This window comes from Heterodontus francisci, chromosome 41 (genome assembly GCF_036365525.1).
Source record: "Heterodontus francisci isolate sHetFra1 chromosome 41, sHetFra1.hap1, whole genome shotgun sequence".
Lineage (NCBI taxonomy): Eukaryota > Metazoa > Chordata > Chondrichthyes > Heterodontiformes > Heterodontidae > Heterodontus > Heterodontus francisci.
Genome location: NC_090411.1, coordinates 18827591 through 18849260, shown reverse-complemented (window position 1 = coordinate 18849260; position 21670 = coordinate 18827591). Strand labels below are relative to the sequence as shown.

Below are 21670 nucleotides of genomic sequence, written 5' to 3'. Positions count from 1 at the left end.
TAGCGAGAGCGCGAGTGACGTGTGGGTGGGGAGCGAGAGCGCGAGAGACGGGGGGTGGCGAGCGAGAGCGCGAGAGACGGGGGTGGGGATCGACAGCGCGAGAGACTGGGAGGGGGGAAGGGGAGGGGAGCGAGAGCGCAAGAGACTGGGGGGGAGCGAGAGCGCGAGAGACTGGGGGGTGGGGGAGCAAGAGAGCAAGACATGTGGGGGTGGGGGAGCGAGAGCGCGAGAGACTTGGTGGGGGGGGGTGGTTGGTGGAGCGAACGAGAGAGAGAAAGAGAGACGGGGGTGGGTGTGGGAGGGTTAACAAACTGTTGAAGAAATAGTAACAATTTATTATGTTTCAATGACTGTTAGAAACCGTCGTTACCTGATTTATCTGCTGCAAATTGGATTAAAGGACAAGTTTTAGAAGTATGTCAAAGATCAGTAACTGCAATGTGCATCATTTACTATCCTGCTTGAGTGCAGATAACCTGAGTGGCCAATGTCATTTGAAAGTTGTCTGCTCATATGTAACTGAATAATACATGCAATAGCAACTGCTCAACTTTTTGCAGGAAAGTTTTTTGTAAATTATTTTGTCAGAGCTGAATCGGAATCAACAGTGATTGATTGAGATATAGACATGTGAATTTAAGAAAAAGGCTTTATTGGAGGATGTGTTGACCTAATTTTGCCACTAGCTGGTGAGCAAATTTTGTCCATGAGAGATTCTTTTGTTTCTGTATTTTAGAATCAAGGACCTAGTTTAACTGCCTGTCAAGATGAATAAATTAGTCTTGGCCCTCCTGTCCCACTCTGCTTTTCTGTTTTACATGACTCTTCTGAAGTACTGTCTGCTTCATCCTTTAAAATTCTCCTGATTTGTAGATCGTTGCCCTTTTATCAGTTGCCCTGTTTTCAGACACATATTACAAGCAGGTGGGGAAGTTGCACAAACATTGATCATCCCAGGTTTAATTGTCTTGTGACAACAGCAGTGTAAGAAATAGTTCATCTTCCTATTGCTCATTTTTCTACTGGCTTACTTCAGTAACCACAATGACAATCCACTCCTTGAGTTTCATGGTTTATTGGATGAATTTGCACACCTGCAGCGTGAATCCACAGAAATCATCCGATAAGGTCCATCTACCACCCAGTGACCTGGTGTAGCTAACTCTCTTCTGTCAACAAAAGTAATTGGCATTGCATACTATTTGGCTTGCTAGCTAGCTAATACAGTTGTGCTGCTCTCCATTGATGTTTGTATGCTTAGCTATATTTATAGGAAGAAATGTGTTTTAAATCGGACTATGTTTTGATGGCATTAGATTGGCTATATACTTTGTACACAGATGAATTGCCCCCATGTCTGTGGCTGAGTCTGATTTTTATCAAATGTCTGTGGTGCAACAGATCGATGCCTATCCCTGGTGGGGGTTTTCATATAGAGAGAGTGAGTGTGTGTGAGGGGTTTGTGGAGAGAGAGTGTGCGCATGTGAGGGGGGTTCATAGAGAGAGAATGTAAGGGGGTTGGAGAGAGAGAGAGCACATGTGAGGGCTTCGTATAGAGAGAAGGGCACGAGGGGTTCGTAGAGAGAGAGAGCGCATGTTTGGGGGCTTTGGAGAGAGAGCGTGCATGTGAAAGGATTTCATAGAGCGAACGTATGCGGGGTTAGTAAGAGAGAGCACGTGTGTGCGGGGTTCGTAGGCAGAGTATGTGGGGGAGAGCGAGCACGGGTGGTGGGTTCTTATGGGGGAGAGAGAGCGCGTGGGTGGGAAGGTTCATAAGAGCACGCAGTTGGGGTTCATTGAGAGCGCATGTGAGGGGGTTCATAGAGGGTGCGGGTGGGGGGTTCGTAGAGGAAGGGAGAGGCACGTGGGTGGGTGCGTCGGTAGAGAGAGTTAAGGGGTTTCGTAGAGAGAACGCATGTGAGGGGCTCGTAGAGCGAGAGCGTGCATGTGGGGTTTTGTAGGTAGAGAGGGCGTGGGTGGGGGGTTTGTAGAGAGAGCTAGCAGGCACGAGGGGTTCGTTGAGAGAACAAGCACAGCTGAGATTCGTAGAGAGAGCGCAGGTGGGGGGTTCATAGAGGGAGAGAGGATGTGGGTGGGGGTGTCGTAGTGGGAGAGAGGGTGCGCAGGTAGGGGTTTCGTAGAGAGAGAGAGAGAACGTGGGTTTGTAGAGAGAGAGTGCATGTGAGGGTTCATAGAGAGAACGCATGTGAGGGGGGTTTCATAGGGAGAGTGCACATGAGGAGTTCTTAGAGCGCATGTGTGGATTTGTAGAGAGGGAGAGCGCGTGCGTGGGGTTTCGTAGAGAGGGAGAGCGCGTGCGGGGGATTCATAGAGAGAGAGATTGCATGTGGGAGGGGCGTTTGTATAGAGAGAGTGTGTGGGTGGAGGTTTCCTACAGCGCAAGCACGCATGAGGTGTTTGTAGAGAGCGAGCACAGGTGAGGGTTAGTACAGAGAGAACAAGCGCAGGTGGGTTTCGTAGAGAGAGAGAGAGCGAGTGCGGGTGGGGGGTTTGTCGAGAGAGAGAGAGCGTGGGTAGGAGGTCCGTAGAGAGAGGGCGTGAGTGGGGTGTTTGTAGAGAGATAGAGAGAGCACTCGTGTGGGTTTGTAGAGAGAGCATGCGCGTGGTGGCTCATAGAAAGATCGAGAGAGCACATGCATGCCTGCCTGCCTGGGGTTTCGTACAGAGCAAGCATGGGGGGTGGGGGAGGCTCATAAACCAAGGGTTCTTAGAGTGCACGCTTGTAGCTTTGTAAAGAGAGCACCCATGTGGAGGTTCATAGAGAGAGGGAGGGCATTTGAATGCGTGTGGGTTCGTAGAGGGAGGGTACACAAATGTATAGGGATTCAGGAAGGGCACGTACGTGGGCATTCAGGGAGGGCACCAGAGTTTCATTTTTGTTTGTTTTTCTAATTGGACTTAGTTTGGGGACTTAGATGTTTTATGCATGAGGCTTGGATGCTTGCATTTCTGTGCAATGGGTTCATATTTGTGCGTTATATTTGGCCCTCGTGCATAGTTCTAACACATATTGGCTATTAGCTTCAAATTTCTGGAATATACCACACTGTCAGGACCTCCCCTTCACGGTAAAACTAAAAGATTAACTACAAGTGTAATAATTATGCAGAAGCAAGAAGATATGGCAAGTTTCTGTGCTACAAGAAATAGGAGCAGAAGTAGACCATATGGCCCATCGAGCCTGCTCCACCATTCAACACAATCATGGGTGATCTTGGGCTTCAATTCCCCATATCCCTTGATTCCCTGCGAGACCAAAAATCTAACTGTCCCAACCTTAAATGTATTCAATGACGGAGCATCCACAACCCTCTGGGGTAGAGAATTCCAAAGATTCACAACCCTTTGAGTGAAGTAATTTCTCCTCATCTCAGTCCTGAATGATTGACCCCTTATCCTGATACTGTGTCCCCGTGTTCTAGATTCCCCTGACCAGTGGGAACAATCTCTTAGCTTCTACCCTATTTAGCCCATTCAGAATCTTGTATGTCTCAATTAAATCACCTCTCATTCTTCTAAACTCCAGAGAATATAGGCCCAATTTACTCAGCCTCTCATCATAGGACAACCCCCTCATCCCAGGGACCAATTTAGTAAATCTTTGCTGCACCGTCTCCAATGCAAGAATATCTTTTCTTAAATGTGGAGACCAAGTGCGCGCTCTCTACGAGCCCCTCACATGCGTTCTCTATGAAATCTCTAAACTCTTTCTACAGACCCACCCACCCATGTGCTCTCCCTTCCTCTATGAACCCCCCATCCGCACCCTCTCTCTCTCTCTATGAACCCCATCACGTGCGCCCTTTCAACGAACCCCAACAGTATTCCGGGTGTGGTCTCACCAAAACCCTGTACGGTCTTAGTAAGACTTCTTTATTCCTGTACTCCAATCTCCTTGCATAAAGGCCAACATGCAATTTGCCTTCCTAATAGCCTGCTGCATTTGCATGTTAACTTTGTGCATTGAAGCAGGGTAAGCAACCAATCACAATGAAGTATTCTTACAGACTGCAGAACAGAGAATAAAAAGCACTGATTATTGTTCACTTTTAATTAAATATTGCAGAGAGCAAAATAAATGTTTAGGGCATGCACATGAGATTAACATAGAAACTGAAGTATCATAATCAAACTTAAAAAAAAAACAACAGGTTTTTTATAATAAAAATCTCTTTTTTTATATAATGGAGCAATTTGACATTTCGTAAATATACCGGCTGCATTTGCTGATAACACAACCACTAGGTGGCGCAGTACTAGCACATGCGCAAATGCAGCCTCATTGACTCTGCGACGTCTTAGGTAGTTGCCAGTAATAAATATGGCGCTGTTCAATTTGACGCAAAAAATGAATTGAACCCAAACCCATCGGCGATTGCTCTGCGTTGTCAGGAGACACTTAAGTTTTTTAATGCCTTTAGCAGGCTGGCTGTGACCATCTAGCAATAATAGATAGTGAATTGTCTGGGCCAATTGTTTTTTTGTGTCAAATTGCACAGCGCCATCTTTATTACAGGCAGCTGTCTGAAACATCGCAGTAATGAAATAGGAATCTGACACGAACATACCCTTTTATTAGTGTCACTGTGAACACCCTTGAAAAAGTCTCATCTTGTTGATTAAGGTGTACTAAGTTCATTATTACTGCTGGAAAAACCATTCTGGCCCTGAAAAACGATTATATTTGGCTGTGTTTGCTGACAACACAACCACTAATTGGTGCAGTACTGGCACATGCGCAAATGCAGCCTCATCAACTGAAACATCACTGCGACGCTTCAGACACCCTATAGAGAAGTATAGAGTTGCTGACGGCAACTTCTGGATTTCTGTGTTTAATTGCGCATGTGCAGGTACCTGAAGTTGCTCTTGGTTTCAGAAGAGCGCTCGTGGTGAATGTTGGTTTCACCATCATTAATACAGCAAAATCCAGGCCAATGAATTTATGCTATTACTAAAACTTAAAGATTTTGAGGAAAACCTGTTACGGATCCTGTTTCGATTTTTTCTGGCAGCTATGCTCCAGCTCCTCAGGTGCTGGTAAGGAAAGACAGCTTCTATAACTAATTCTAGTCATTTGTAAAACACATTTATACTTTTTTTTTTACAGAACACATTTATCTATGGGAACTATCTTCACAGTCCTATATAAAATTGATGTATATTTATTACATCTCACATAATTATAATGTGTAGTTTGAATTTTACTTTCAGTGCAGATGGATTCCTTCCGTGAGTGTATTTTTTGTTGTCTGTTGCAATGCCAATGAATTACATTAGTAATTCTTGTATAGCTTCACAAATCTTGCCTTGTTGCAGGAAAATGAAAGTGATTCATTGAGCAGCTCATTAGCTATGTTGGTTAATACTGTAAATGAGTTTGCATTCCTTTCAGTTCTTGCACTTCTCACTGTGGAATTGAAGTCAGAGCAGTTTGTGTGCTGTGTGCTGGATGAATGCCAGAAACAGGTCAGTAATTGCATAGGTGAGATATATGTCACAATGTTTTCATAATGATAATTAGCTGAAAACTGTATTGAAATAGTGTACACATCCTATTGAAAAATACAATAGGTATTTCGGTTCTTAAAAGTTTGCCCTTATAGAAATACGTTTAAAATAGCATATTATTTATAATCTGTATTCCCATAATTAAACCCCAATTTTTCAAGTCTTGTATTCATATTTCCTCCAGCCAGGCTCAATATCCTTCCTATACTGCGGAGCCCAAAACTGTACACCGTACTCTATTAAGGTTTTATATAAGCTCATAATTATCCTTTTGGGTTTTTATATTCTATACTTTATGTAATATTAGCTTCTTTTTCACAGCCTTAGCCAAATTACAGCCTTTAATGTCATGTGAACTTACACTCCAAATTGCTTTGCTCTTCCACCAAGTACCAAGCCTACATCCATTCAGAGTATAATTGCTGTTTTTTTACTGAGATGCATCTCTTCAACCTTTACTATCATTCAATTCTACCTTCCACTTTTTAGTCCATTTCCCCAGTTTAGCAATATTTCTGTTGCAGCTTCCTTTTATCTTCTAACTAGTTAACTTTAAATCCTATTTTGGTGTCATACAGATTTCCAAACTACTACCCCCAGGCCTATATCCAAATAATTCAGTGGTCCCAGAGCTGAACCCAGTGAGACAACGCTGCCCACTGCCCTTAATTCCTACTCTCTGGATGAAAAATTAATTTGAAGGGAGAAACAATTTGCTGTCTGCCCCCTAATTCCATACCCTATAATTTCTGTAGGCATTCAAAATTCCATGTACACTATCTGCATTTTCACCAGCCACTGTATATGTTGACTCTGCAAAGAATTCTGAGATTTGTCGAGTACAGTTGTTGTTTTTGAAATCCATGCTTGCTACTTCTAATTATTTTTCTTTTATCTAGAAGTGTAATAATTTAATAATTAAAGATTTCAAAGTTTTCCTTACCACAGATGTTGAGCTAACTGGTCTGTAATTAGACCAGATTGCTCTATTTTTCTATTTAAAAAATGGGACTACTTTGTCTAGTCTTCTGGGACACATTCATACTGAATAAAGCCCTGAAATGTAATTTCTAGGGACTCCGCATTTTCCCCTCTGATATCCCTTGGGATTCTAGGATGTATCCTGTTGAGCCCTGGCACTTTGTCTTCCTTTAATCATAGTCATTTACGGCATAGAAGGAGGCCATTCAGCACCTCGAGTCCAAGCCGGCTATCCATGGAGCAATCCAGTCAGTCCCACTCTCCCGCTCGATCCCTGTAGTCCTGAAAGTTTATTTCCTTCAAGTGCCTTTCTAATTTCCTTTTGAAATCATTGATTGTCTCCGCTTCTGCCATCCTCCTGGGCAGTGAATTCCAGGTCATTACTATTCAATGCGTGAAAAAGTTCTTTCTCACATTCCTCCTTCATCTCTTGCCTAATACCTTCAATCTGTGTACCTTAGTCCTTGTTCCTAAAGGAAAAGTGGAAAAGCCGATCTTGAGCTGTTGATACAGGCGAGCCTGTGATATAAATTAGATCAGTCATCTTTCCTGAAGTTGAAAAATTGGGCTGAGACATATATTTTTTGGAATTATTGATATCCTGTTTATTCTTTTATCCAGTTGTCAGAGAAAAACAGTATGAGGAGGAGTTTACCAATATTTACATTGTTGGGTAAACTATTACTCACCATCCCATTCCTCGCAGAGAAGTTGCTCCAAGAGTATAGTGAGTATTCAGAGAAAGATGAGGTGCCAGAATGGGGTAAAAGAACACTCACATTTCCAATCTACCATGTATTATCCGATTTCTTCTGTATCTATATGTTTAATGCCAGAGGCAGAAGAACAAACCTTCCTGCAACAGTGAGACATTTTCCAAACCTTTTATGGTTTCTAGGTCAGATATTAATACAACATTTTTATTTTTTATTTATTTTTAATTTTTATTTTATTTAAAATAAATTGTGAAAATTGTGCATGGGTCTCTATCCGAACAAACTTTCACTTTAGCCTTTACAGCTGGTAAGAGGAAGAAGGCACTGGGCAGATTTTAACTTGGTTAACTATCCTCGAGGCGCTTCTGTTGGGAACCAGGAATGTCATCTTTCGGCCCTTATAACATGCAAATTGGGGTCCTATGACACACGCAATCTTGATTGCCATTTTGCAGGCAAGCAAATGCTGTATGCACTGTGCACCCTTCTCTCAGGTTTACTGGTGGTACAGCTGAGGAGGTACCAAAAAGCTAAGATTGAAATATATTTTTGTGTAGCCAGGAGGAGTAGGAGTGCTCCTTTGGGCTCTTGAAGAATATTGTTAGGTTGCTGCCGCTCTGGACTTGTCCACTGCTGTTACCATTCCTTCCTTCCCCTCCCCTTTCTGGATCTGCCTTCCTGCTGGCTGGGTTGGCTTCCGGGCCATCTAATATTGGTTGAATGGCACCTGCACCTTACCAGAAGCATGTTAGTGAGACCTTGCCGTCAAAATGGACTGGCAGGATTAGGCAATCAGACAATACACTCTTCTGAATAGCCATTCGGTAATTAAAATGCATCCCGTCTAGATTCAGATTAAGGTCCCAAATGGCAATAGTGTTTTTTTTAATTCATTGCATTTTAAAAGTTTATATTCACAATCACACTTTATTTTTTCAAAGTAATTTTATTCCCACTCATTCCAGATGGCGTTCCCAACTTGGTTTGATGTTGAATACAGGAAATAATTTGCAAGGGGTATGAAGGACAACAATGAAAATTTTTACTAATATATTAAGAAAATGGGTGGCTCAGAGTAGTTAATTACAAATGGAAATGATATTGTAATTGGAATTAGGAAATGATAGACTTTCTAATTGGATACTTTGTGTTGATCTTCACAGCAGAGGATTTAAAAAAAATTCCTTCATGGGATGTGGGCGTTGCTGGCTAGGCCAGCATTTATGGTCCATCCCTAATAATCCTTGAGAAGGTGGTGGTGAGCTGCCTTCTTAAACTGCTGCAGTCCATGTGAGGTATGTACACCCACAGTGCTGTTAGGAAGGGAGTTCCAAGATTTTGACCCAGCGACAGTGAAGTAACAGCGATATAGTTCCAAGTCAGGATGGTGTGTAGCTTGGAGCTGAACTTGCAGGTGATGGTGTTCCCATGCATCTGCTGCCCTTGTCTTTCTAGGTGGTAGAGGTCACGGGTTTGGTGGGTGCTGTCTAAGGAGCCTTTATTCAGTTGCTACTGTACATCTTGTAGATGGTACACACTGCTGCCACTGTGCGTCGGTGGAGGGAGTGAATGTTTGTAGATGGGGTGCCAATCAAGCGGGCTGCTTTGTCGTGGATGGAGTTGAGCTTCTTGAGTGTTGTTGGAACTGTACCTAGCCAGGCAAGTGGAGAGTTCCTCAGGGTAGTGTCCTAGGCCCAACCATCTTCAGCTGCTTCATCAATGACCTTCCTTCAATCATAAGGTCAGAAGTGGGGATGTTCGCTGATGATTGCACAATGTTCAGCACCTTTCGCGACGACTCAAATACTGAAGCAGTCCGTGTAGCAATGCAGCAAGGCCTGGACAATATCCAGGATAGGGCTGATAAGTGGCAAGTAACATTTGTGCCTCACAAGTGCCAGGCAATGACCATCTCCAACAAGAAAGAATCTAACCATCTCCCCTTGACATTCAATGGCATTACCATTGCTGATTCCCCCACTATCAACATCCTAGGAGCTACCATTGACCAGAAACTGAACTGGAGTAGCCATGTAAATACCGTGGTACAAGAGCAGGTCAGAGGCTAGGAATCCCGAGGCGAGTAACTCACCTCCTGACTCCTCAAAGCCTGTCCACCATCTACAAGGCACAAGTCAGGAGTGTGATGGAATACTCTCCACTTGCCTGGATGGGTGCAGCTCCAACAACACTCAAGAAGCTTGACACCATCCAGGACAAAGCAGCCCGTTTGATTGGCACACCATCCACAAACATTCACTCCCTCCACGACCGACGCACAGTGGCCACAGTGTGTACCATCTACAAGATGCACTGCAGCAGCGCACCAAGGTTCCTTAGAGAGCACCTTCCAAATCAGTGACTTCTACCACCTCAAAGGACAAGAGCAGCAGATGCATGAGAACATCACCACCTGCAAGTTCCCATCCAAGCCACACACTATCCTGACTTGGAACTATATCACCGTTCCTTCACTGTCGCTGGGCCAAAATCCTGGAACTCCCTTCCGAACAGCACTGTGGGTGTACCTACCTCACATGGACTGCAGCAGTTCAAGAAGGCAGCTCACCACCACCTTCTCCAGGGCAATTAGGGATGGGCAATAAATGCTGGCATAGCCAGTGACGCCCACATCCCATGAATGAATAAAAAAAAAATACCAAAGGTAAAAGGGAAAAGTAAGAATAAATCAAAGGAAGAACTAAGATTCAATATGGGTTTAAAAAATGATGATGGAGAACCGAATGAGATTAAAGATAGGCACTCCGCAGGACCTAATGGCTGATGGGGCATGAAAAGAAGTAGGTGAGGAAATTGTTGATGTGTTAGTCATGATCTTCCAAAAATCTCTCGATTCAGGAAATGTTCCCTTCGATTGGAAAATATCCAATGTGGCTCCGCTGTTTAAGAAGGACAATAGAGATAAACTAGGAAATTGTAGGTCTATTCGTCTAGCGTCAGTTGTGGGAAAGTTACTAAAATCTTATCTATTTCTTCTTAAGATGCCAATATGGTGGGCCGGAAGTGCGCACACATTTCCAGTTGAAAGTGCTCTGCCCACTATATTAGATAAGGTGGTTGCGCTGGTGTCTGGGGCGCATGTAAGGTTATTTAAAATGCAGAATATTTTATTTAAATTGGAGGTCTGCCCTTGCAGGACCCTTTTTTGCTATTTTCAAACGGGCCACATTTCACTTGCCATGCTTGGAAATTGCGCAACCCAATGTAGCGCTAATCACACTAAGCCCCCGCTACTCCTCTTTTTCTCCCCCCCCCCCCCCCCCCCCAACCAAATCAGTGTCATCAGGGAGTACTTGCATGGTATTTACAACACAGAAACAAGCCAGTCGGCCCAACAGGTCCATGACAGTGTTCATGCTCAACACCTCCTCCCACTTTTCTTCATCTAACCCTACCACCATATTCCTCTATTCCTTTCTCCCTCATGTGTTTATCTAGTTTCCACTTAAATGCACCAGTGCTAGTCACCGCAACTACTCCATTGGTCACGCGTTCCACATTCTAACCATTCTTCGGGTAAAGAAGTTTCTACTGAATTCCCATTTGGATTTGTTAGTGACTATCTTGTATTTATGGCCCATAGTTCTGGTCTCCCCCACCAATGGAAATATCAGGCTGGATTTTCAGTCTGGGGTTGGGAGCTGGAAGTCTGGAGTAGCTCTAGGTCCTGACCCCCCCGCCCCCCACGGCGTGTTCCAGACGTACACAACTGGATTTCTAAAGGGCCAGGCCAATTAATGGCAGGGAGCGGACTCAGCATCCAATTAAGGACGGTGGGCTGGCTCCCGAGGCTGGAGGGCCAATGGGAGGCCCGCCAGCACTAACGCATCGACAGCTCCATTGGCTAAGGTGGGAGCTGTCCATTCATGATGGAGAGAGAGAGAGAGAGGCTCCCTCAACCTGAAAGCACCCTCTGAAGAAGAAGTCAGTTTTTAAAAATTCAAAATTTTCACAGCTGCTTGGTGTGATCGTGGAGGAGCAACTCCTCCACAGGACAGCCGGCGGTGCAAGATGAAGTGTGACCCACACCCCGACGTGAACCCACCATGGTTGACTGTCTGTGGCTCTTGCCCACATTGCCGACTGGAAATCCCAGTTGGCGCAGGGACGGGACCTTGAAAACCCTGTAATTGGCCCTAATTACCCACAGTTGGCTACCTGCTGCTTGCAGGCGGGTGGGTGTTCTGACCCTAAATAGGCCTGCCCAAAAATGGCTTGGGGTCAGGATTGTGGCATGGAACCGACATGTTGGCCGGCGGTGCAGAATTGGGGGCCCGCCTACCTCCGATTCTGAGCCCGAGCTGCTTTTAAAATCTGGCCCATCTTCTCTATGTCTACCCTATCAAACCCTTTCATAATCTTAAAAGTTATCCTCAGTCTTCTCTAGGAAAAAGAGTCCCAGCCTGTTCAGTCTTTCCTGATACGTATAATCTCTCAGTTCTGGTATCATTACAGAACTTGTGTGTGATCTCGTCCTCTGGCACCTGGTCTGGCTGCAGGTTACTCGTGTCCCGCCATGTGCAAATTCCAGCTCTGAGCTCTAGTGCCACTGGTATCTGAGCTGGTGGCTGTGAGTGTGAGAATGAGTGATGGTGTTTCTTTCATCATTGTCTTCCTGCTCTTCCATCTCTTGCTCTTCCACCACATCTTGGGCATAAGGGTAGGGTTGTGGTGAGGGGAGAGGAAAGCAAGAGGTATACGCTTACACCATTTGCAGCTTGTAAATCATAATAGATTATGGGATGAGGAGGAAGTACGAATTGCGAAGGAGGATCAGATATGAGCATACCCTTGTCTTTGATCATTTTAGCCCTGTCGCTAGTCACTGCCTCAGTAGTCGTGGCCGCTCCAGTGATGGCGAGCATCTCCATGGGGGTAAGGATGTGCAGCCATGCCTCTCCTCCACTGGTTAGTTGCTGTTTCCTCTGGTTATGCATCACCTTGTCCTGTAAGAGAAAGAGAAGTTGTTAGTGAGTATGGTGCAATGTGTTTGGGTGATGTGGCTGTCATGATTGAATAACTGGCAGTGTGTGTGCAAGCTGCGGGATATGGGTGTGAGGCGTGGAGCAGTGCTAAGCTTGTGACAGTGAGATGAGGCTATGAATGTGAGCTGAGTTGTGATGAATGATTGTTGGTAGGAGCTAAGTGATGGAAGGGGTTGTGAATTATGTGTCTCAGGCTAGTTGTTCACTTATAAGGATATGGCATTTGAAGGTGAACTCACTGACCATCACTACTTGTATGAGCTCATTAAACTTCTTACGGCATTGCGTCCAGGTCCTCGCGGCTACACTGCTTGCATTGACTGCGAAAGGTATCTGTTCCCATTGCCTGCTCAGAGTTTGTCTGGCGGTCCTCCCTCCAGACCCCCTGTGGATAGAGGGCATCTCTCTTTCTGTCCACCTGCTGCACCAAGGCTTCCAGTACTGTGTCTGACACTTTTTTTTCCTAAATATATACTTTATTCATAAAAATCTGTAAAAGATGCATTACAAAACAGTTCTAAACAGCACCAAGTTGACATTCCAAAAAGTGCAAAGGAAATCCGTTTTATTCAATACAGGGGTGAGTTGCCTCACAGCCCTTCCATTCCATTTTACATGCCATGTACATTTTACAGCAAACCCAAGTCCGAGAGGTTTCCCATGGGTCCAGCCCCTCAGTTCACTTTGGTGGGAGGACCTTACGCAGTGGTCTTTCCCCATTGAGCCCAAGCTTTAGCGCGTCCCTCAGCATGTAGTCCTGGACCTTGGAATGTGCTGGTCTGCAACAGTTGATCGTGGATAACACTTTTCACTGAAAGACCAGCAAGTTTCGGGCAGACCAAAGAGCGTCTTTCACTGAATTGATAGTCCTCCAGCAGCAGTTGATGTTTATCTGGCTGTGCGTCCCTGGGAACAGCCCGTAGAGCACAGACTCGTGTGTTACAGAGCTGCTTGGGATGAACCTCAACAAAAAGCAAGCAAGTCCAGTAGGCAGGCAGGGCAGGGGCAGGACAGGAAGCATGGAAGGTCTGGTAGGCTAAACTGCATTTATTTTAATGCAAGAAGCCTTACAGGTAAGGCAGATGAACTCAGAGCATGGATTGGTACATGGGATTGTGATATTATAGCTATTACAGAAACATGGTTGAGGGATGGGCAGGACTTGGCAGCTCAATGTTCTGGGGTACCGATCCTTCCAGCGTGACAGAGGTGGAGGTAAGAGAGGAGGGGGAGTTGCACTATTGATTAGGGCGGACATCACGGCAGTACTTAGGATATCCCGGGGGGAATGTCCAGCGAGGCCATATGGGTAGAACTTAGAAATAAGGAAGGGGTGATCACTGATGGGATTATACTATAGGCCCCCCAATAGTCAGGGGGAAGTGGAAGAGCATATATGTAGGGAAATCGCAGATAGGTGTAGGAATTGTAGGGTTGTAATAGGTGATTTTAACTTCCCTAATATTGACTGGGACTGCCTTAGTGCTAAGGGATCAGATGGCGAAGAATTTAAGTGTGTCCAGGATAGTTTTCTGAAGCAATATGTGGATGCCCTACTAGAGAAGGGGCTACACTCGACCTCCTCTTAGGAAATGAGGATGGGCAGGTGGTTGATGTGTCAGTGGGGGAGCACTTTGGGACCAGTGACCATAACTCTTATTAGCTTCAAGGTAGTTATGGAAAAGGATAGGACTGGTCCTCAGGTTGAAGACCTAAATTGGGGGAAGGCTAATTACGATGGCATCAGACAGGAACTCTCAAAAGTTGAATGGGAGAGGCTGTTTACAGGTAAAGGGATGTCTGGCAAGTGGGAGGCTTTTAAAAGTGAGATAGGAAGAGTTCAGGGCCAGCATGTTCCTGTTAGATGGAAGGGCAAGGCTGGCAAGTTTAGGGAACCTTGGTTGACTAGGGATATTGAGGGTCTGGTCAGGACAAAGAAGGAGGCATATGTCAGGTATAGGCAGCTGGGATCGAGTGAGTCCCTCGAGGAGTATAGGGGATGGAGGACTACACTTAAGTCGGAAGGCAGCGTGTGGAGGGGACGAGACTCCGGGCGTGTAGGAAGGATCTGACAGGGAGGGCCCTTCTCACCACCAGCGAAGCTACGTCTTGGTGCTTGTTTGAAAGTTTTGGTGATGAGGCATTCTGCCAAATGACTTTGGCAGTCTGCTCTGGGAACCATCCGACAGGATCCACCATCTCCTTTTCCCGTAGGGCCTTGAGTACATTCCGTGCAGACCACTGCCTGATCGATTGATGGTCAAAGGTGTTTTCCTGCAGAAGCTTTTCCACGAAGAATAGGTGGTACAGCACGGTCCAACTGGATGGAGTGTTCCGAGGCAATGTGACCAGGCCCATCCTTAGTAACACTGGGGACAGATAAAACCTCAGCACGTGGTGACACTTGGTGTTTGCATACTGGGGCTCTAAGCACAGCTTGATGCATCTGCACACGAAAGTGGTCATCAGGATGAGGGTGACATTGGGTACATTTTTCCCACCCTTATCCAGAGGTTTGAACATAGTGTCCCTCTGGACCCGGTACATTTTGGATCTCCAGATAAAGCAGAAAATGGCTTGGGTGACTGCCACGGTGCAGGAGTGGGGTATGGGCCAGACTTGTGCCGCATACAGCAACAACATGGGCACTTCGCACCTGGTGACCAAGTTCTTACCCACAATGGAGAGAGATCGCTGCTACCACATGCTCAGTTTATGATGTACCCTGGCTATTCGCTCCTTCCAGGTTTTGGTGCACGTCTGTGCCCTTCTAAATCATATCCCCAGCACCTTCAGGTAGTCTGGCCTGACAGTGAAGGGGACAAAGGATTGGTCGGCCCAGTTCCCAAAGAACATGGCCTCACTCTTGCCGTGGTTGACTTTGGCTCCCGAGGCCAGTTTGAACTGGTTGCAGATGCTCATCAGTCTGTGAAAGGACAGCAGGTCCGAGCAGAAGACGGCGACGTCGTACATGTACAGGGGGGCTTTTACCCGAGTGCCTCCGCTGCCTGGGATTGTCACCCCTCTTATGCCCGCATCCTTCCTAATGGACTCAGCAAAACGTTCGATATAGCAAACAAACAAGACAGGGGAGAGAGGACAGCCCTGTCTGACCCCAGATTGGATCAGGAAACTTTCTGATTTCCACCCATTGATCGAGACTGCGCTACTGATGTTTGTGTAGAGCAGTTTGATCCAATTGCAGATTCCTTCCCCAAACTCCATTTTGGAGAGCACGTCCATCATGTAGGTGTGCGATATCCTGTCAAAAGCCTTCTGGTCCAAGCTGATGAGGCAGGTGTCCACCCTCCTGTCCCGTACATAGTCTTGCGCTACTCAGGGATACGATCGCCAATCGGAGATCTTCCTGCCGGGTACAGTGCAGGTCTGGTTAGGGTGAATCACCAACTCCAGAGCAGACTTGATCCGACTGGCGATGACTTTGGACAGAACCTTGTAGTCAACATTAAGCAGTGAGATGGGCCGCCAATTTCCGTCCTCTCCCCCTTCCGCTTGTAGATGAGGGTGATGATGCCTTTCCTCGTGGATCCTGACATGCATACTCTCGTATACTTCTTGCAGGTTGTGCCGATCCAGTCCCACAGAGCCGAATACAACTCAACTGGTTAGCCATCGCTTCTGGGAGTTCTTCTCGTCTCAAAGGACCTGGCGGAGTTTGTCAGCTCATCTGGTGTTAACGGTTTGTCCAGTCTCTCCCTCATGCTGTCATCTAAGACCTCCGTGATAGATGACAGGAAGGACTGGGAAGCCATGCTGTCCATGGGCTTCATGTCATACAGCCCAGCATAAAAGGATTTGCTGATCCTTAGTATGTCAGACTGCGAAGATGTTACTGAGCCATCCTCTTCCTTCAGGCTGCTGATCACAGAGTTCTGTCTGTGTACCTTTTGGAAGAAATAACGCGGGCACGCCTCATCCTGCTCAACGGAGCGGACTCTGGACCGGAAGACGATCTTGGAGGCCTCCGTGGCAAAGAGCATGGCATCTTCCCCTCTTGGAGATCCTCTTTGACCTCGACCCCCATTGACTGCAGCCGGAGCAAATTTTGCATTCTTTTCTGGAGTTCGGACATTTCCCTCTGTCTCTCTTTGACCCTCTGAACACCTTTGGAGATAAAGAACCTGTTGATCTCCTTGATCGCCTCCCACCAGTGAACTGGAGACTCAGAGGGGTTTCACGGTTCTCCAACCTTTGTAATCCCTTTTGAGTTCCTCAACGTTCTCTGGGGTCAGCAGTGTAGCATTGAGCTTCCATGTCCCCCTGCCGACCAGCAGGTTGTCCTGTAAGTGACAGTCGGCCAGTAAGAGGCAATGGTCGGAGAAGGGCGGCCACAGTGGCGCAGTGGTTAGCACCGCAGCCTCACCGCTCCAGTGACCCGGGTTCAATTCTGGGTACTGCCTGTGTGGAGTTTGCAAGTTCTCCCTGTGTCTGCGTGGGTTTCCTCCAGGTGCTCCGGTTTCCTCCCACATGCCAAAGACTTGCAGGTTGATAGATAAATTGGCTATTTGCAATTGCCCCTAGTATAGGTAGGCGGTAGGGAAATATAGGGACAGGTGGGGATGTAGTAGAAATATAGGATTAGTATAAGTGGGTGGTTGATGGTCGGCACAGACTCGGTGGGCCGAAGGGCCTGTTTCAGTGCTGTATCTCTAAACTAAAAAAAAAGGACACCGGCTTGACGTTGGTGGATCTGACCGTGACATCATGGGACACAAACAGGAAGTCAATCCTGGAACGGGTAGACCCATCCGATCTTGACCTGGTGTATCTACGCTGCGCTCCATCTGCAGGTTTGAAGACATCATGCAGCTTGGCATCTTTTACTGTTTTCAATCAGAATCTGGACGTAGCGTCCAGTTTGCTGCCGTCACTGCTGGATCGTCCAGCTGCATCGATGATGCAGTTGAAGTCACTGCCTAGAATGACCGGCCTGGACGTCGCCAGCAGCAGTGGGAGCTGCTGGAAGATGGTCAGTCGCTCGTTGCATTGAACCGGGGCGTACACGTTGATCAACCGGAGCGGAGCATTGTTGTACATTACATCTGCTACGAGGAGGCGACCGCCCACCACCTCCTTGACTTCGGAGATGAAGTTACCTCCCTGCAGCAGAATACCCAGGCTGGAGGAACGGCAATCATTGCCCCCTGACCAGATCGATGGCCCGTGGGACCACTATCTCAACCATTGCCTGTAGGTGCTGAGATGTGGTATTCCACACTCCTGCAGAAACAGTAGGTTGGCTTTGACCTTGGCAAGGTAGTCCAAGTTGAAACGCATTGCATAGTGGATTTAACGCTACGCATGTTAATTGGAGCAATCTTTATACCCATTTTTAAGTTAGTTGTTGCTTCCCACACCATTTGTCCTTGCTAGTCCCAGTCCTTCCGTATGTTCCTGCATACCCATAGTGTATGCAAGCTGTTTCATGTTTGCTGGGCTCAGAAACCCCTCCTGGTTTCTCATGCAGGGTTTGTTCCGCTGGGGTGATATCGGGGGGGTCTTGTAGGCAGCAAGGCTTGGGCTGTCCTCTGCTGTTGGTGTCTTTCCCCTCTGCTCCTCCTCAAACATCACTGCTCCTGGCTTCCTGGAGCTGGAGTGCACCCGACGCTTCTTTGTTCTTGGTGTCCCGGAGCTGGGATGCACTGGGCATGTCGCTAGGTTCGGCGGTTTGGGGCACGCTGGACCCATCACAGCTTCCAGTGCCCCGGAGCTTCCACCTCCTTTGCGTTCTGCCGCTTCTTTTGCAGGTGCAGTCATTCCGGACCTTCCTCGTCCAGTGAGGAAGAGCTGCCGTAGTCTGTCTCAGATGGTAGCCTCCTCTTGCCACTGGTTTGGGTGGTGGCCTGTTCCATTTTTGGATGTTTTTACTTCGTGGTTTCCCTTTGTACCACCTGCCGCTGACCTGTTTGTCTATCTGCTGCCTCCTCCTCCATTGATTCTGTCTGTAGAGGAGGGGTTTCCAGGCACGGGGTAGGAGTTGGGTCACTGGTTTCAGCTGCCTCCCCTTTCTTCTCCTTTTCAGGTAGACTTTCCTCGCTGCAGAGAGGGTTACTTGTCTCCTTCCCAGCACCAGATGCATTCGCCGTTCCTTCTCCCAGCCTTTCCTTGGACCTTGCCGCCTGAGCATAACTGAAGCAGCGTTTGGGGCAGGTTTTGGAGAGGTGGCCTGGCTCACCACACAGGTTGCAGCACTTACTTTGCTTACAGTCCTTGGTCTGATGGCCTTCCTTCTTGCAGACGACTGTGCTGCAGTTAGCTGCCATGTGACCAGATTTGCCACAGGTGTGACAAACTCTGGGCTGCCCCGCATAGACCAAGAAGCCTTGACTTACCCCGATAGTGAAGCTGGAGGGAGGATGGATGATGGCTCCATTGGCATCGATCTTCAAGGTCACCTTGACCTGCCGCTTGCTGGTCCAAATCCCAAATGGGTCCTTGACATCAGTGCTGCTGCCGGCCACCTCTACATACCTGGCGAGGAAGGTGAGTACATCCACGACAGGAACATGGAGGTTATAGAGGTGAATTATCACCACCCAGTCACATTGCGACGGTAGCGTGAAGAGTGGCTGCGCTGTGAGGATCGATGGCGACGCCTGGTTTCCTTTCTCCTTGAACACCTTCGGGAGCTTGATGCATCCCGCCACGTTCTTGAAAGTCATGTTGAAATATCCACTGCTGGGGAAGTCCTGCAAGCAGAAGATGTCCGCAGCTTGGCATCCACAGCAATCAATAAGGATTTTCTTAATGACGAAAGTACGGTCAACCGGTGCACCTCCTTCCTTATCCTTCACCACCACCAGAACGGTGTTACGCTCTCCCTGGCCTGAAGCTCTAGAATTGGTTACAGCCATTTTATTCAAAACCTACCTGTAACTGGATCAAAGGCCACTGATCATGGTTTCTTCCCCTGCCATTAGTCTGTCTTCCTGCAAATAAAGCTCTCTTCCCCACCCACTTCCAGCACCTGCTCCAACAGGAATGCACCTCCCTTTTAAGTGATGCAGTCTGGTTTTAAATAGTGCAAATTAGCTTTAAACAATGCTAGTCTCGCATAAACCTGGGAGCACCCCCCCCACCCACCTCACTGTAGTACACAATCCCTCACCAGCATGTCTGTTGCTGGGCTGCATGCTACTAGCATTTAAATTAGCAGACAGCAGGAGGTTTATGTGCTGCCTGCATCGAAAGAAATAAGCTCAGATCACCATCCCTGGGTCTGTTTCGGGTGGTATTGAATTCTGCCCCCTTGATTCCAAGGAATATGCAGCCTCCTCATTCTTACCAAAATGTACCACTCCACACTTGTCTATATTGAAGTTCAATTGCCAATCACACACCATGCAAGTTTATTAATGTCTTCCTGTATTTTGTCACAGTCCTTTTTTGTATTGAGCACACCCCCAATTTTGGTGTTGTCCGCAAATTCTGAAATTCTGCTTCCCATTCCTGAGCTGAAATTGTTTACGTAAATGTTGCACAGCAGTGGTACTGGCAACGATCCTTATGAATAGGGCCCTATCAAATTCCCCGTCAAATTTCACAGTCATGGCATTTTAAGAATTGTGAATTTCACAGTTTTACGTATTTAAATCGTAAATTTCAAAGTGTCACAGCAAACCATGAAATGACCTAATTAAAACAAAAAAAAGACAAGGGAGGTTTCTGGTTTCAATGGCATTTATTGTATACTCAAAAACTATTGTAAAGAGCTGACTATAAATGGGTCGCATTCTTTACTCACTGATGTCAGCGGTTGAAGGTGAGCATGGAAACTGTCACATGGTAATCTGAGACTTCGGGTGGAATCTTGAGTGCCGCAGTGTTTCCGATGGTGGGACCAGAAGTTGTAGCTTCCGCTCCTGCTGCAAATCCTGTTTCTCACATGATTTTGTATTTAAATTAGCCATGTGGCGAAGGGCATAGAGAACACGTGGGATTACCCAGGGGCGGCCTTTCATTGGTGGAATCCACCGTTGTTGCCCCAAGCCTCATGATTGCCACAGATATAAAACATGCTGTGCTTGCAATCTCAAAGAACGGCAGTCGTCCTTTCATGTAAGTATCTTCAGAATAGCTTAGTTGAAGCTTTCACTTAAATCAAAATGTTTTTGCCTCCCTTATTTTGTGAAAGTCATGACTAACTTCATATCGTTTATTTTTCCTTACAGCCAAAGTGAAAGACATGGCAGCCAGCAGGCAGCGTCCTGCCCCACGGTTCAGTGATGCCTCCCTGCAGGTTCTCCTCCAGGCCATCAGGGAAGGGCGGGAGGTCCTCTCTCCTGCAGATGGAGTGCGACGACCCTCCTGCCTCACCAAGGTGACCTGGATGGAGGTAGCGGAGGAGATCTTGAACCGTGGGGTACCTCTTACAACATGGGTGCAATGCCGCAAGCGAATCAGTAACTTGCTCAGAGCAATGAGGGTAAGTTGTCCTGGCGAGGCTGCTCCATTGATTTCTTCCATGGCGAGGTGTCTTTAAGACAGAGGGTATGCAAGGAATGCAGACAAATGCATGAGCAACCTTAGTGCCATTTACTAAATGATGAAGATTGGCATTGGATGTGCGTGCAAAAGCCAGGATAGAATGAGTGCTGTTGATGCATGTATGTAATGGGTGTGATGCATCATTTGCCTTGTCATTAAATCTGCACTGTCTTTTGCAGGATAAACGAAGCATCAGCTAGTACGAGCATGCTAAGACGGGGGAAGGGGTCCCTGACATCAGGCTGCTGACCACGGCTGAGGAGGAGGCCTCTGAGATCGCGAGAGAGGAGGGAGGCAGGGCATGTGGAGATGGTGAGGCAGGAACCACAAGGCGTACGGCTGAAGTGTCATCTCTGCTCTTGCAGCCATATGTGGAACTGAAGGAAATTGTGTGAACTCATGTGAAGCCATGCTTAAAGTGCTTCTGTTTGTGTCTCCACTGCAGGTGCCCGCACTCGAGTAGCAGAATGCCGCGTGGCCCAAGAATTCTCCTCTGGGGAAGAAGAAGAAGCCAGTGCCCCAGTGGGTGCACCATCACTTGCCTCTCCTTCCACCTCTGCCAGTGCAGATACATCCACGGGGAGGGGGGGGTTTAAGATTATAATTTGGGTCGCAAGCTGGTGTGCACGACACACACACGTCCCAGCAGCTGAGGGCTTATGTGCCAGCTGGGTCCCCTGACAAATGGAAGACTGCTGGGGACCAGGCCCTGCTCAGCCCCACGCTCATGATGATCCTCTATTGCTAGGAGAAGTATTCTGGATGTGAAGCAAAGCCATGTGGAAATATGCCTGAGGTCATGCATAGTTTAGTGCGTGCCATAGAGGAATCCATGCAAGCCATGATGTCTGCCATGTCCCAGGCATTTGAGCGTGTGGCTTCCTCAGTAGAGAGTCTGGCAAGCTCCATGGCGAGTCTGGTTGACCA

At 47.1% G+C, this 21670-nt stretch overlaps 1 protein-coding gene across 1 annotated transcript in view; it reads left to right on the top strand.

Annotated features, from left to right (window-relative positions):
* Positions 1-20516, top strand: part of LOC137353540 (meiosis inhibitor protein 1-like) — a gene marked incomplete at its 3' end in the record, with an annotated part of 26057 nt that extends 5541 nt beyond the window's left edge. The window contains exons 4-6 of the mRNA XM_068019908.1: positions 5417-5490; positions 7135-7240; positions 20428-20516. Coding sequence (XP_067876009.1) covers positions 5417-5490; positions 7135-7240; positions 20428-20516 — 269 coding nt within the window. The remainder of the gene's footprint in view (positions 1-5416; positions 5491-7134; positions 7241-20427) is intronic.
* Between the last annotated feature and the right edge of the window lie 1154 nt (positions 20517-21670).